Raw genomic sequence first — 18,090 nt, 5'->3', positions numbered from 1 at the left:
GCTTCTGGCAGATCTGCATCAGGGCTCCGCTCTGGTGTTCCGTCGGAGCTTCCCGTCAGAACGGAACCCTGACTGAAACAAACGGAAACCATAGGTTTTCGTTTGCATCCCCATCGATTTCAACTACGGTATTCGACTAAAGTATTCATTCCGTCAAAACGACGGAACCCTTGCACAACTGAGGCAAACGGAAACCATTGGCACCGCATCCGTCAATACCAATGGTGATGCAAACGGAAACCTATGGTTTCCGTTTGTTTCAGTCAGGGTTCCGTTCTGACGGGAAGCTCCGATGGAACACCAGAACGGAGCCCTGATGCAGATCTGCACGAAGCCTAAGTATAGTCATAACTCTTCACAGGATTGTTTTTTTTAAGTATGTAAATGGAAAATAATGTAAATTTCTTTATGATCTATACAATCAATATGCTATTTAACCATGGGAAAATGTCTCTCACCGTTTTGATCTTCCACACTAGGAAAAACTTCCATTGAGCTAATCAAAAACCTGCTTAGTAGAGGGTATATGTTACATGTTTTTGACAGCACATTTTACAGACCGATAGAACAGAAACCAGCCAATGCTTTCATCCCCATACGTTTGAATACGTAATTTTCTTTTTTACTTTTTCTCATTTTACAGCACACCAGACCAGCAAATTACATTAAGGCCGGATTCACACGAGCGTGTGCGTTTTGCGCACTCAAAAAACGCGGCGCTTTGCGTGCGCAAAAGGCACTTAGCAGCTCCATGTGTCATCACCATATGGAGCGCGGCTGCGTGCTTTTCGCGCAGCCGCCATCATCATGACACTCTGTTTGTATGTTTGTGAACATAAAACCACGTGGTGCTTTTCTGTTTTCATTCATACTTTTGACTGCTGTTGCGTGAATCATACGCGTCCCACGGTGCTTCCGTGTGGTGCGCGTGATTTTCACGCACCCATTGACTTCAATGGGTGCGTGATGCGCGAAAAACGCAGAAATATAGGACCTGTCGTGAGTTTTACGCAGCGGACACCCACTGCGTAAAAATCACGGACTGTCTGCATGGCCCCATAGACTAATATAGGTCCGTGCGAGGCGCGTGAAAATCACGTGCATTGCACGGATGTATATCACGTTCGTCTGAATAAGCCCTAAAAGTGACATACAGTACATGTCCAAGTTTTACTTCAGAAAAAGTATGTATATGGGTATATATGAATGGAGAAAACAAGACTTAATACCTGTATTATAGAAATTAAAAGCAAAATATTTTCAAATTCAAACTTTTTATTTCAATTTCAATTGTGAAATTTTCATTAAAAGATGTCATTTTGCTCTAAATTAATAATTACATATAACAATATGAGAAAAAATATGGGGTGAAACTAATACGTTTATTTTTTGTAACTTACATATATTCACTTGACATTTCGATTTGTGTGGTGAAATATGTAGCATTAATGTAACAAAATATTTATGTACGACAAATATTTTGCAGTATTTTGTTTCTTGCATTAAAATATCTTGGATTTTATTATCATTTGTATAATTTGTACTTTATTTGGAAGGTTTAGGTTGTGTTACACTGATACATACTGTAGCAATACTTGAAGGGTAAAACTGTTCTGTTTTATCATATTCCATATTTAATTTTTTTAAGAGCTCATAACTATTTGCCCAGTAACTGAAGGGTGAGCAACCGAGTACTTTATCTTCGGTAAATCGATATTCCATTTGGAATCTTGTTTCACAATTGCTGCTCACAGTCACTTAGCATTATAAATTATACCATTTAACCGTGAACGCTTTGTGTTTAACACTTTCCTCAAAGCTTCTTTTACTTCTTTGTTCCGCAGGCAATAAATCAAAGGGTTGAGTAATGGAGTCACCACAGTGTTGAAAACACCCATGACCTTGTTGACGTTCATTGGGTAGTAAACACTTGGACGAACATAGATAAATATGACTGTGCCATAGAGAATTGTGACCACTGTGAAATGTGAGGCACATGTGGAAAAAGCTTTTTTCCTTCCCTTAGTGGATGGTATTTTAAATATAGTAGAAAGAATGAACACATAAGATACAATAGTGAAAACCAAAGAGGTGAGAATGATGCTGCAAGCAAAAAAGAAGACTACAATTTCCTCTAGAAAGGTATCTTGACATGAAAGTTGGAGAAGAGGTGGGATGTCACAGAAGAAATGGTTGATGATAGCAGGTTGGCAAAATGTCAAGCGGGATATAAGAAGAACTAGAAAGAACACAGACAGGAAAGCAAAAGACCAGCAAGCTACAGTAGCCTGTACACATACTTGGCCATTCATGATGGATTGATAACGCAGAGGGTTGCATATAGCCAAGTAACGATCAATGGCCATCACTCCGAGGAGGAAAAACTCTGTGGAACCCAAAGAGAAGTAAAAATAAATTTGTGAGAGGCAGCCAGAAAATGAAATGTTTTTCCAGCCAGCCAAATTAGTTAAGAGTTTTGGTGCAATGGATGAGGTATACCAGATCTCTAGGAAAGAGAGTTGACTAAGAAAGAAGTACATAGGAGTATGAAGTCTATTGTCTACATGAACCAAACTAATAATTGCAATATTAGCAGTCACAGTCAATAGGTAGATGGCAAAGAAAATCACAAACAGAAAAAACTGGAGCTCTACAGAGATAGTAAACCCAACCAAAAAAAACTGTGTCACACTGCTCTGATTTTCCATTATCTTCGCCCTGTGAACACGATGTTGTAAGAATATAAAGAGACGTTTGTAGACTAGCAGACTACATTACTTCATCAGTGAGCAGTTATTGCCACTAATACTATAATAATAATAATGACTTTTTCTATTGTATATATTATTTATTTATTGTTTATATTGTTCTGATATCCATGATGTGTTTCCTTGTCTTCCTACCCCTCTTCATATATGCACTGTATACTAGTTATCATTGAACAGCACGCTCCCCTTCTCTTATTCTAAATTGCAATGCTTCTTTCTGTATGATAGAGAATAGCTAAACTAAATAAAGAACACATACACTGTGAGCAGAGGTGTAACTTGAAGCTCCAGGGCCCGAATGCAAAATCTATAACAGGGCCCCCCACATACTATATATCATTTATAGTACTGGTGTCTTCTTAAGCGACGGAGGGGCTTTAGGACTCCCTCAGGCTCCAGGGCCGGGGTGTGACTGCTACCTCAACACTTCCTATGGCTACGCCCCTGACTATGAGTGACTTGGAGGCAATTTGAAGCCCGCAATTGTCCATACATATTAGATAAAAGTTGGCCGAACGATTAATGAATTATCATCTGTATGATATTGCTTGAATGTTTGCTCAATAGATCAGTCAAAATTATGATTAATTAGTCAAAATGATCACATCATCAAAATTAGACAAGCTTGAAAGAGCTCTTCTAACATGTCCATTAATGTACTGTAAATACCTGTATTCCCCATAACATAACAATTCTTGAGCATCTTTTCTTAGAACTCTGCATTGTACTGTACCTCTGTCATTTCTCTTGGAAATGTATGAATAAATTGTCAACTAGGCGTCACCATTTTCCTTGTCAACTGTGCCTGTCCCTACACAGTTTGACATTGGCAGCACTTGGACATTCGACAAAATATCAGCATTTCAATATTCTGTACACTAAAAATTATTGTCGAATAACAGCCAAAAATATCCAACACGACAGATTTTAATTTAAACAGATCGGGTTATCGGTTACACTGGTTCATACCTAAAGAAATGGCTGATTAAAGGTTGAACACTTGTTAATTTCGGCTGACTTATATCTAAAGTGTCTGAGCAGTTTTACATGTTGATTCGCTCTCTTCCGTTGCAAGCCTGATTTCTTCCCCCACTACAGAGAGTCCCAACAGAGAGACAGAGAAAAAGTTTGATGTAGTAGAGCCTGTATCATTTCAGGCTGCAACTATATGATGACCTCTGTAACCTTCAGTCAGTTAGTCCCCTTTTGTTCTTACTTTTCTTGCCCATGATATCTTGTGGGGCAATGAAGAAGGGTTGTAGTGACTTCAGTGAACGCTGATCTCTCTGACACGCACGCTGCAGCTATTATCAATCACATCTATATTCATCAACTTAGATGTGATCGTTATTAGCTGAATCCAGAGACACGCAGCACCAGCATTCACCAAAGCCGTCAGTTCTGTTGACCTAACGGATTCGGCTATGAGCACAAGATGCAGCTTCTATGTATTCAGGGTACTCTATGCTGTATCTAAAAAAAGTTTTAGAAAAAATTTAATAAAAAAACAATTAAAAAGTTGTTCAAAATAAAAGAAAACAGATTTATAAAAAAAAATTTTTTATTCAAAAGTGTACATAGCCTTTAAACTGAATAATACATTCATAAGTAGTGACCCTAGTGGCCCCCTAGTGGTGGCAGAAATAATAAAAATGTAAAAAAAAAAAAAAGCGACAGAAGAGATAAATTATTTTCCAAGTCAATGTATTAGCCCGGCTCAAGTGTACTACAACTGTGGTGTTTAATAACAGAGCTATAACCCTTATTGTCCGTGGGCTCCGTTCACTTTTAATCCACCCCTAACAAGCACAGCTAGTAAACCATTCTATACAAAACATTATATGGACGTCCTAACTGATTTGAAACTATAGATACATATTTTTCATATATATAAGAAAGAACTAATTAATTATTTGTTATTGCAAAATTTTTTAAATATCTTTAAATTACCACTGAGCAATAGGAACCACATGCTGAACATTCCCGTAGATTGCTGCTGCTTCAGCATAAGGCTACAATGGGTATAGTTATATGACACAACTAATTTACTTTCATTACTGCGATGCACCCCCAGGGCGACACTGTGATCACAAACCGTGATTTCACCCTGCGACAAGTAGTAGCCATAGACTTATTGTTAACAAGTAGGAGGCCCAATTCTATGCTTTGTTATGTGGGAACAGTGAATTTTAATTCCAAACCTATGTAAATTAACAGCAATAGTTAACTAAACCAATTTTATGAAATGTGATGTTCAAAAAGCCATTAGAATATTAATAAATAAATTATTTGTTTCTGAATCTGTTTGATAATGAAGCGATTATCATGTTAGTCTCGAAGTATTTAGATTTCAACGATATTACACAATGAACATTTTAGAGATGATCCTTTTATTAACTATCATACAGGAAACCACTGGAGCTGTTAACGCTTTTTTGGCGCTTTGTCAGGCAAAAAAAATTTATAATTAATACCATCAAATGATCTTCAGGCATGATTACTAAAATGAATATGTCAGCAATAAAAATATTATACTGATGCAGATATCATTTATTTTATTATGGAGCTGCGAGAATGAGTGTATCACCTCTCTGGACAATGCCGTTAAGTGAACCCTTCATTTTAATAATAAATCAGGCAGAATCTTCTCTTCCATTCTCACCTTTGTACAGATAATATAAAATAATAAAAATGAGCCGCTTGTCTTCTCCGATTCTGTATGGTGTGAGAGACCTGTGTGCCAGGAAGAGCCAGATTTATAAGATTATTACAGCTCTTAGGAAAAGCTACAGAACATCTGGGAACACTTAATAACACTACTGGGATCATCACAACATAAAACCATAAATACATATCACAGATAAGATACATCATATAAATGTTTTATTTTATTTTTTACATGTATATATCAGATTCTAATCAGCACTTTTACTGATATACAGCTCTATATACATCATGGAGTTAAAGGAGTTGTCCGGCCACGGGATAGTTTTTCATACTGATGACCAGGGGCGTAACCTGGAAAGACTGGGCCCCACAGCAAACGCTTGACTGGGCCCCCCCCAGGTGCCACACGCAGACCCCCTTATAGATAGTGTCCCCTGTAGACAGCCCTCCTCCCTTTTATATAGTGCCACACAGCCCCTCTTAGTAGTTAGTGACTCTTCAGGATAGCGGCACCGACCCATGACACTTTAATGAGTGATTAGCATATAGTGTGCACCGTTTTAAAAGTTGATTATATAGATTTTTCTGCAGCTGAAAAAAACATACATTTGGAAATACTGTCAGGTCACGTTTTACCACATGTTGGTGGTTCAAGAGGTTAAAACTACCAGACAGGTTCCCATGAAATATACAATGAATTAAAAACAATTCTATCTGCTCTGCAATTTTGTTATTATAAATATATTCTATATAATTACAGCTCCAGAACCAAGCTCTGAAATCTATATAGTACTAGGACTAATCTCAGTACATATATGTAGCACCAAAACCAAGCTCAGTACATAAATACAGCACTAGAGACAAGCTCTGACATATATACAGCACCAGAACCAAGCTCATACACATTGTCATGATGCAGGGTTTGGATCCACTGGGCCGTACCATGTAGCGGGATGGCAGCTGGCCAAACAGGTATAGTACAGAGTCTATAGTCCAGAAAGTGTACCTGTGGCAACTCGGATAGAAGCAAGGCAGGCTCGGCTGGGACCAGGCAGCAGGTAGACGTCAGGTGTGGAGTAGCAGAACAGGTGTGGAATACAACACAACAGCTCAGCATGGCACTTGACCAGGATAGCACGGTATACAGGATACAGGAACAGGGAACACTTGGAAACTGGAAGACACTAGGAGACCATTTGCAAGACAAACTTTGGGTAACAAACAACTCTCAGGCAAAGAACAAGAGGCCAGAGTCCTTTTTATAGTCCAGTAGCATTCTGGGCTTGATTACAGACTTCCTGCCTTTATGCGCGCACTGGCGCCTTAAAGAACGTGCACGCGCGTGCGCCCTCCGGGAGACAGTCTTGATGGCAGGAAGTGAGTGCCGGCGCCTCACCGGGGGACTATGCTGCAGGGAACTCATATGACCATGGCCGCGGCCGTCAAGGGGTAAATCAGAACGACGGGCCGCGGCCATAAACGTTACAGTATCCCCCCTCTTCTTAGAACCAGAGCGGGAGAGAAACTTCCTCACGAGGACAGGGGCATCGATGTTCTCCTCTGGTTCCCAAGACTTCTCTTCTGGACCGAATACCCTCCAAACCACCAAATAAAACGTCCTTCCTCCCACCTTGGTTCCCAGAATCTCCCTTACTTCAAAAGTCCCTGACGAGCCGCCAGGAGTCACTGCGGAACTAGGAGTCCTGGAGTAGCGGTTCAGGACCCCGGGCTTCAGCAAGGAGACATAGAAGGAGTTAGGGATCTTGAGTGTAGGAGGCAGCCGCAGCTTGTAAGACACCGGGTCAATCTGTGGCAGGATCTTGAAGGGTCCGAGTTACCTAGGAGCAAATTTGCAGGACTGCACCCTCAGCCGGATATTCATTCAAGACAACCAGACCTTCGTACCTGGAAGAAACTGAGGAGGTGTAATGATGGGGTTAAGGAAACAGACAAGTGAGCCCTAATCTACCCGCCACTCAGTCCCTGCCTACTTGCAACGACCCGCCCTAGGCGACGGGGTACAACTGGGCGATGGTCCCTACGCTCAATAAGTGCACGATCGACAAACAGACAAGGGTACACAGAAGCAAGGGAAAAGGGGCAGTTGCCCACGGCAACACCGTGAGCAACAAGAGTGGTGAACGAGTCGAGTCAAACCAGGAGTGTACGAGGTATCAAACGCAGAGCAGGAGAGTAGTGAACAAGCCGAGTCAAACCAGGAGTGTACGAGGTACCAAACGCAGAGCAGGAGAGTAGTCAGTAAGCCAGGGTCAATATGAAGCAGGGTCAAATGGTTCAAGAAGCTACAGCAGGGCCAGGAAACAAAACGAGAAGAATCACAAGCAAGGAGGAACAGGAAAGGCAGGTATAAATAGACAGAGGGCGGGAGCTAGCTCCGTCAGCTCAGTCTCACAGACATAGAAGCAGGTGCAGACTGATTACCTATGGGCGTGGATACAGAAGTTGTGCCTGGCAGATCCTTAACAGTACCCCCCCTTTTATGAGGGGCCACCGGACCCTTTCTAGATGGACCTGGTTTATTGGAGAAACGAAGGTGGAACCTCCTGACTAGAGATGAGCGAACTTTTCAAAAGTTCGGTTCGGCTAGTTCGCCGAATTTCACAAAAAAGTTCGATTCGGACCGAACTAGTTCGGACCGAACCTGTCACTTACGTGCGCCGAGCATGCTACTGTCTCGGGTGCTGATAGAGTTAATGGGCTGCACTAACTCTTTCAGCAACCTTGACAGTACATGCTCGGCGCGCGGAAAATACAATTTAAATGCAATAAAAAAATATAAATTATACGTTCGTACTTACTTTCCTCCTGTCCGGCCTCCAGCGATGACGTTTCATCCCTTTCGCCGCTGCAGCCAATCACAGGCTGTAGTGGCGGTCACGCACGTCAGGATGACGCTTCATCCCACGTGACCGCCTCTGCAGCCAATCACAGGCTGCAGCGGCGACATGGATGAAACGTCATCGCTGGAGGCCGGACAGGAGGAAAGTAAGTATGAACGTATTATTATTTTTTTTTGGCATGTATGTATGTTTGCATGTATGTTGTATGTTGTCATGTATGTATGTATATATGTGCATGTATGTTGGCATGTATGTATATATGTGCATGTGTGTATGTATATTTGCATGGATATATTTGTATGTATGTATGTATGTATGTTTGCATGTATGTATGTTTGCATGAATGTATGTTTGCATGAATGTATGTTTGCATGTATCTATGTTGTCATGTATGTATGTTGTCATGTATGTATGTATATATGTGCATGTATGTTTGTATGTATATTTGCATGTATATATTTGCATGTATATATGTTTGCATGTGTGTATGTTTGCATGTATGTATGTATGTTGGCATGTATGTATATATGTGAATGTATATTTACATGTATATATTTGCATGTATGTATGTTTGCATGAATGTATGTTTGCATTTTATGTATGTTTGCATGTATGTATGTATGTATGTATGTTTGCATTAATGTATGTATGTATGTCGTCATGTATGTATGTTGTCATGTATGTATATATGTGCATGTTTGTATGTATATTTGCATGTATATATTTGCATGTATGTATGTATGTTTGCATTTATGTATGTTTGCATGAATGTATATTTGCATGTATGTATGTATGTATGTATGTATGTATGTTGTCATGTATGTATGTTGTCATGTATGTTGGCATGTATGTATACATGTTTGTATGTATGTATGTTTGCATGTATGTATGTTGTCATGTATGTTTGCATGTTTTTATTTTTGCATGTATGTTTGCATGTATGTTTATATATATGTGCATGTGTGTAATTATGTTTGCATGTATTTATGTTTGCATGTATATTTGTGCATGCTTGTATATATGTATGTATGTATCTTTGCATGTTTGTATGTATGGTTTCATGTGTGTGTGTATGCATGTATGTATGATAGTTTGCATGTATGTATGTTTGTATGTATGTATGTATGTATGCATGTATGTTTGTTTGTATATATGTCTGTATGGCCATGTATGATACTGTCTGCTGGCGCCCTGTATCTAAGTCAACTTCGCGGCAGGCTTCTATACATGGTATAACAGTCAGTATCACACATTAAACTGAATCTAAGCCTACGACATGTTTTATTTCATTATTTTTTTTTTTTACAGGTTTGGTGTTTGGACTACGTCGGTTTCGAGGACTACTTCGATGACGTTTTTTTTTTCTACAATAAAATGGTTAATGAGGGTTGTGTTGGGGGTGCTTTATTTCAATAAAATATTTTATCTATATCTTTGTCTTTTTCTTTTCAAATTTTATTACTACCACTTTAGTAATGGCCACTGTCTGAGTGACAACATCCATTACTAAGGCGAGGCTTAGTGTTAGCCGGTGCAGAGGCTAACACTAACCACCATTATTACCCCGGTACCCACCACCACCAGGGGTGCCGGGAAGAGCTGGGTACGATCCAGTACCCGACCATCTGTTGTGATGGTCGGGGTCTGGGGCGGCCGCAGGCTGGTATAATGAGGCTGGGAAGGGCCAAAAACAGTGGACCTTCCCACCCTTGTAATGCTAGGCTGCTGCTGCTGTGTTGTATCTGGCTGGTTATAAAAGTGGGGGGGACCCCCACGTCATTTTTTTTTAATTATTTATTTATTTATTTATTTTTTTTAAAAAGACATGGGGTTCCACCCAATTTATCATAACCAGCCACATACAACACAGTGTTATTAGCCTGGGAATGGACAAAACCAGTGGCCCTTCCCACCCATGTAATGCCAGACTGCTGCGGCCTTGTATATGGCTGGTTATTAAAAATGTAGGGGACCCAACGTCTATTGTTACATTTGTTAAATTCAAAAAAAAAAACGACGTGGGGTCCCCCCCATTTTTATAACCAGCCCGATACAACACAGCAGCAGCAGCCTAGCATTACAAGGGTGGGAAGGACCACTGTTTTTGGCCCTTCCCAGCCTCATAATACCAGCCTACGGCCGCCCCAGTACCCGACCATGACAACAGATGGTCGGGTACTGGATCGTACCAAGCTCTTCCCGGCACCCCTGGTGGTGGTGGGTACCGGGGTAATAATGGGTGGTTAGTGCTAGCTTCTGCACCGGCTAACACTAAGTACCGCCTTAATAATGGACGCTGTCAATCAGCCAACTGCCATTATCTAGGCACTAATAAAGTTTAAAAAAAAACACAAAGACAATTCTTTTTTATTGAAATAAGAAATCCCCAACAAAACCCTCGTTAACCATTTTATTAAAATTTGAAAAAACGTAGATCTACGCAGTAGTCCAACGAATCGAAGATGTAGTCCAATCGGTACATCAAAATCTGCAACAACATAAAAAAACAGTTATCAATGTGAACAATAACAATACTTCTACTCACCTACACACATATATACACGCACACACACACACACACACACACACACACACACACACAAACACACACATATACACAAACACACATAAACAAACACACCCATATATACACAAACACACACACACACACACACACACAAACATCTACACACAAACATATATACAAATACACCCATCTATATACACAAACACACCCATATATACACAAACACACACATAAACACACACCCATATACACACATATACACAAACACACACATATACAAAAACACACACACACAAACATCTACACACAAACATATACACATACACCCATATATATACACATATACACAAACACACCCATATATACACAAACACACATAAACACAAACACACATATAAAAACAAAAACAGACAAAGACATATACCCAAACACACACACTGTTTCTTTTAAATGCTGCTGGGGAACCTGCTCGATCCACTATATAAGGCTGCGCTACAGTGCAGCATTTAAAAGAAACAGGATCCTGACCTGTCCATAGAGTTTAAGGCAGCACAGAGTATTTCAGGAGATGAGCGTGCAGATTCAGTGCTGCTGTGAACTCTGCTCTTACCATTACGTAGCTCTCAGTCTGTTACCTCTCCTCCACTCCTGTCCTCAAGAACACCTTCACATGATTGGCAAGTCACCACGTAATGGTAAGAGCAGAGTTCACAGCAGCACAGAGTATTTCAGGAGATGAGCGTGCGGATCTTGTGCGGGGTGGTGACTTGCCAATCATGTGAAGGTGTTATTGAAGACAGGAGTGGAGGAGAGGTAACAGACTGAGCTACGTAATGGTAAGAGCAAAGTTTACAACAGCACAGAATCTGCACGCTCCTCTCCTGAAATATTCTGTGCTGCTGTGAACTCTGCTCTTACCATTACGTAGCGCTCAGTCTGTTACCTCTCCTCCACTCCTGTCCTCAAGAACACCTTCACATGATTGGCAAGTCACCACTGCGCACAAGATCCGCACGCTCATCTCCTGAAATACTCTGTGCTGCTGTGAACTCTGCTCTTACCGTTACGTGGTGACTTGCCAATCATGAAGGTGTTATTGAGGACATGATTGGCAAGTCACCACTGCGCACAAGATCCGCACGCTCATCTCCTGAAATACTCTGTGCTGCTGTGAACTCTGCTCTTACCGTTACGTGGTGACTTGCCAATCATGAAGGTGTTATTGAGGACAGTAGTGGAGGAGAGGTAACAGACTGAGAGCCACGTAATGGTAAGAGCAGAGTTCACAGCAGCACTGAATCTGCACGCTCATCTCCTGAAATACTCTGTGCTGCCTTAAACTCTGTGGACAGGTCAGGATCCTGTTTCTTTTAAATGCTGCACTGTAGCGCAGCCTTATATAGTGGATCGAGCGGGTTCCCTAGCAGCATTTAAAAGAAACAGGATCCTGACCTGTCCACAGAGTTTAAGGCAGCACAGAGTATTTCAGGAGAGGAGCACGGCCGGCCACAGGCAGCCGGTCGTTTTTCCAAGCCGTGCTCCCATTATGCACACGACCGTAAAAACACCCGTTATTGCGGGTCGTAATTACGACCCGCAATAACGGGCTCATAGACTTCTGTTACCCACGGGTACCTTCCCGTTTTCTCACGGGAAGGTGCCCGTGCCGTTAAAAAAATAGAACATGTTCTATTTTTCTATTTTACGGGCCGTGCTGCTATAAAATTTAGGGTATGTTCACACGACAGCGTCCGTAACGGCTGAAATTACGGGGATGTTTCCGCCTGAAAACATCCCCGTAATTTCAGCCGTAACGGCATGTGCAGGCGCTTGAACGCCGCGTCCATTACGGACGTAATTGGCGCTGCTATTCATTGGAGTCAATGAATAACGGCTCCAATTACGGCCAAAGAAGTGACAGGTCACTTCTTTGACGCGGGCGTCTATTTACGCGCCGTCATTTGACAGCGGCGCGTAAATATACGCCTCGTGTGAACAGACAAACGTCTGCCCATTGCTTTCAATGGGCAGATGTTTGTCAGCGCTATCGAGGCGCTATTTTCGGGCGTAATTCGGGGCAAAAAATCCCGAATTACATCCGTAATTAGTGCGTGTGAACACAGGGTATGTTCACACGCACTAATTACGGACGTAATTCGGGCGTTTTTGCCCCGAATTACATCCAAAAATAGCGCCTCGATAGCGCTGACAAACATCTGCCCATTGAAAGCAATGGGCAGACGTTTGTCTGTTCACACGAGGCGTAATTTACGCGCCGCTGTCAAATGACGGCGCGTAAATAGACGCCCGCGTCAAAGAAGTGACCTGTCACTTCTTTGGCCGTAATTGGAGCCGTTATTCATTGACTCCAATGAATAGCAGCGCCAATTACGTCCGTAATGGACGCGGCGTTCAAGCGCCTGCATATGCCGTAACGGCTGAAATTACGGGGATGTTTTCAGGCGGAAACATCCCCGTAATTTCAGCCGTAACGGACGCTGTCGTGTGAACATACCCTTATAATGACAGCACGGCTCGTAAAAGCGGCCGGCTGCCCGTGGCCGGCCGTGCTCGTAATTACGAGTCGTAATTACGAGCACGACCCGTAAAATAAAAAAATAGAACATGTTCTATCTTTTTAACGGCACGGGCACCTTCCCGTGAGAAAACGGGAAGGTACCCGTGGCTAACAGAAGTCTATGGGCCCGCTATTTCGAGTCGTAATTACGACCCTTAATAACGGGTGTTTTTACGGTCGTGTGCATGAGGCCCCGTAATGACGGGTGGCTACATGTGTGCACCCGTCATTACGGCAGCGTTGCTAGGCGACGTCAGTAAATAGTCACTCTTCAGGGTGCTGAAAGAGTTAACTGATCGGCAGTAACTGTTTCAGCACCCTGGACAGTGACTACCGATCACAATATAGAGTACCTGTAAAAAAAAAAAGACGTTCATACTTACCGGGAACTCCCTGCTTCCTCCAGTCCGGTCTCCTGGCCGTTGCCTTGGTGACGCGTCCCTCGCGACATCCGGCCCGACATTCCTTGATGACGACGCAGCCCATGTGAGCGCTGCAGCCAATCACGGGCTGCAGAGGCCTCTGCAGCCAATCACGGGCTGCAGAGGCCTCTGCAGCCAATCACAGGCTGCAGAGGCCTCTGCAGCCAATCACAGGCTGCCGCGTCAGAAAAGAAGGTCGGACTGGAGGAAGAAGAGGGACTCGTCCGCAAGACAACGACCAGGTACGTATGAAATGCTTTTTATTTTATTTTTAATCAGCAGCCTCTTTTCTCTATCAGTGATTGATAGAGACAAGTGGCTGCCGATTTGTATAATATTTTTGACCGGGTTCGGTCAAAACGGGTTCGGCCGAACCCGGTGAAGTTCGGATTCGCTGCGAACCGAACTTTTCCGGAAGTTCGGACCGAAACCGGGTTCGGTTGTCCCGGTTCGCTCATCTCTACTCCTGACCAATACCCCAGCGTGAACATCCCGGGCGGGTACCCAAGTCCTCTCCTCAGGCCCGTATCCTCTCCAATGGACCAGGTACTGGAGGGAGCCTTGGACCATCTTGCTGTCCACAATCTTGGCCACCTCGAATTCTACCCCCTCAGGGGTGAGAACGGGGACAGGAGGTTTCCTTGAGGGATCCAAGGACGGGGAGCAGCGTTTAAGGAGGGAGGCATGAAACACGTCGTGTACTCGAAAAGATGGGGGCAACTCCAGTCGGAAGGAGACAGGATTGAGGACTTCAATTACCTTGTACGGCCCTATAAACCGGGGAGCAAACTTCTTGGACGGGACTTTAAGGCGCAAGTTCTTAGACGATAGCCACACCAGATCCCCGACCATAAACAAGGGGTTAGCAGAACGTCTTCTATCTGCCTGATTTTTTTGTATGCTCTGGGACGCCTCTAGGTTCTTCTGAACCTGGGCCCAGACTGTGCACAGTTCCCGATGAATGACCTCTACCTCGGGATTGTTGGAACTACCAGGTGAAACGGAGGAGAACCGTGGATTAAACCCAAAATTACAGAAAAAGGGGGAGACCCCTGACAAGTTACTGACCCGGTTATTAAGGGAAAATTCGGCGAGGGGAATGAATGAGACCCAATCATATTGACAGTCAGAGATAAAACACCTTAAATATTGTTCTAGAGACTGATTAGTCCTCTCAGTTTGGCCATTAGTTTCAGGATGGAAGGTAGAGGAGAAGGAGCACTACCATGGTGGCACAGGCTGGTTGACCCTCTGAGCCAGGGCCTGAACCTGTAGGGAGAGACCCTGCATTTGCTGAACCAGGGTCTCAAGGGTGTCCATAGTAGTGTGAGGGACCAGGGTAGAGTAGGTATATCGGCGTGTGATTATGTAATGATGGGGGTAAGGAAACAGACAAGTGAGCCCTAATCTACCCGCCACTCAGTCCCTGCCTACTTGCAACGACCCGCCCTAGGCGACGGGGTACAACTGGGCGACGGTCCCTATGCTCAATAAGTGCACGACCGACAAACAGACAAGGGTACACAAACGCAGAGCAGGAGAGTAGTGAACAAGCCGAGTCAAACCAGGAGTGTACGAGGTACCAAACGCAGAGCAGGAGAGTAGTCAGTAAGCCAGGGTCAATATGAAGCAGGGTCAAATGGTACATGAAGCTGCAGCAGGGCCAGGAAACAAAACGAGAAGAATCACAAGCAAGGAGGAACAGGAAAGGCAGGTATAAATAGACAGAGGGCGGGATCTAGCTCCGTCTGGCCAGGCTGTGATAGGCTCTCCCACTCCTAAGCCTGCCATCCTGAGTGGTGCAAGATGGAGTCAGTCTCACAGACATAGAAGCAGGTGCAGACTGATTACCTATGGGCGTGGATACAGAAGCTGTGCCTGGCAGATCCTTAACAGGAGGATCCCGTCTTCTAGTATCTTTCTTTCTCTTCATGCGCTCCACTGCCAGCAGAATAGAAGATCGGGTCTGTTGCCATATTTGCAGAAAGTCCCTGAGGGTAGAGTCAGCTGCAGGCACCTGGGACATAGTAGAAACAGGAAGAGGTATACGAGGGTGTTGGCCGTAGATGATGAAGAACGGACTGGAGGTGGTGGACTCACTGGTGCGGTTATTATAGGAGAACTCTGCCCATGGGAGCAGATGAACCCAGTCATCATGCCGTCTGGAAACAGAGTGACGCTGTAATGACCGGGGGGTAGGGAAACAGACAAGTGAGCCCTAATCTACCCGCCACTCTGTCCCTGCCTACTTGCAACGACCCGCCCTAAGCGACGGGGTACAACTGGGCGGCGGTCCCTGCACTCAGTAAGTGCACGACAAACACGACAAACATACAAGGGAATACAAGCAAGGGAAAGGGGCAGTTGCCCACGGCAACACCGTGAGCAACCAGAGTGGTGAACGAGCCGAGTCAAGCCAGGAGTGTGCGAGGTACCAAACGAAGAGCAGAAGAATAGTCAGTAAGCCAGGGTCTGTATGGAGCAGGAACAAAATAGAAGGAGCTGTAGCTGGGCCAGGAAACCACACGAAAAAGAATAACAAGCAAGGAGGAACAGGAAATGCAGGTATAAATAGACAGAGGGCGGGAGCTAGCTGAGTCTGGCCAGGCTGCGATAGGCTCTCCCACTCCTAAGCCTGCCAGCCTGAGTGGTGGAAGCTGGAGTCAGTCTCAGGGATGTAGATTCAGGTGCTGACTGATTAATTAAGGGAGTTAACCCCGAAGCTGTGCCTGGCAGATCCTTTACAAACGCAGATAGTTCTCCATAATCTGGTTAACCCTCTCGACTTGCCCATTGGATTGGGGATGATAGGCCAAAGAGAAGTCCAATTTTACACCGAGGAGACCGCAGAGTGCTCTCCAAAACTTCGAGGTGAACTGGACCCCTCGATCCGAGACAATATGCAGGGGCAAGCCGTGCAGACGGAAAATGGGTTGAATGAAGAGGTTGGCCAATCACGCAGCAGAAGGCAGACCAGTCAAGGGAACAAAATGAGCCATTTTAGAAAATCGATCCACCATCACCCAGATCACACTGCAACCCGCAGAGAGAGGGAGATCCATGGCAAAGTCCATTGCAACATGCTGCCAGGAAGCAACGGGCACAGGCAGTGGTTGGAGCAGACCAGCTGGTCTGGAGTGGACAACTTTATTTGATGCGCATACCGTACATGAGGAGACAAAGTCCATGATGTCTTTGGGCAGCGTGAGCCACCAGAACTGATGGGCGATTAGATCTAGGGTCTTACGAGCACCCGCGTGACTTGTCAGCTTGAAACTGTGACACCAGCGAAGGATTCTTCCCCTGTCTGCCAGACGTACAAAAGTCCTTCCCGGAGGAATGTCTTTAACTTGCAGAGGGTTCACAGAGAAGATGCAGGAAGGATCAATAATATTCTGTGGGGACTCCACAGTGTCCTCTGTTTCAAATGACCTAGACAAGGCATCGGCCCTCACATTCTTGTCGGCAAGTCGGTAGCGTAGTTTGAACCAGAACCGAGCACAGAACAATGACCACCTGGCTTGACGAGGATTCAACCGCTGAGCCGTCTGTAGATAGGTCAGGTTCTTGTGATCCGTGAAGACCAGGATAGGATGGGCTGCGCCTTCCAGTAGGAGTCTCCACTCCTGCAGAATTAGCTTGATGGCCAGTAACTCCCGATCCCCAATCGAGTAGTTGCGCTCTGTGGAAGAAAACAGCTTAGAACAGTAGCCACATACCACAGTCTTGCCTTTCGAACCTTTCTGGAACAACAGTGCACCAGCACCTACACCGTGTTCCAAATTATTATGCACATTGCATTTAAGTGTCATAAACATTTAATTATTAGTTTTTCAATTAAACTCCTGGATGGTATTGTGTCTTAGGGCTCTTTGGATCATTGTACTCAATCTCAGACACCTGTGATAATTAGTTTGCCAGGTGTGCCCAATCAAAGGAAAACTACTTAAGAAGGACGTTCCACATTATTAAGCAGGCCACAGGTTTCAAGAAATATGGGAAAGAAAAAGGATCTCTCTGCTGCCGAAAAGCGTGAAATAGTGCAACACCTTGGACAAGGTATGAAAACATTGGATATTTCAAGAAAACTTAAGCGTGATCATCGTACTGTGAAAAGATTTGTGGCTGATTCAGAGCACAGACGGGTTTGTTCAGATAAAGGCATAATGAGGAAGGTTTCTGCCAGACAAATTAATAGGATTAGGAGAGCAGCTGCTAAAATGCCATTGCAAAGCGCCAAACAGGTATTTGAAGCCGCTGGTGCCTC

At 44.0% G+C, this 18,090-nt stretch overlaps 1 protein-coding gene across 1 annotated transcript; it reads right to left on the bottom strand.

Annotated features, from left to right (window-relative positions):
* Nucleotides 1-1,754: 1,754 nt before the first annotated feature.
* On the bottom strand, nt 1,755-2,708 carry LOC142760876 (olfactory receptor 6M1-like). Its single transcript, XM_075864081.1, has one exon. It carries the CDS (start codon nt 2,706-2,708, stop codon nt 1,755-1,757), a length of 954 nt encoding a protein of 317 aa, XP_075720196.1.
* Nucleotides 2,709-18,090: the final 15,382 nt, after the last annotated feature.

This window comes from Rhinoderma darwinii, chromosome 1 (genome assembly GCF_050947455.1).
Source record: "Rhinoderma darwinii isolate aRhiDar2 chromosome 1, aRhiDar2.hap1, whole genome shotgun sequence".
NCBI lineage: Eukaryota > Metazoa > Chordata > Amphibia > Anura > Rhinodermatidae > Rhinoderma > Rhinoderma darwinii.
This window is presented reverse-complemented; position numbering and strand designations above follow the sequence as displayed.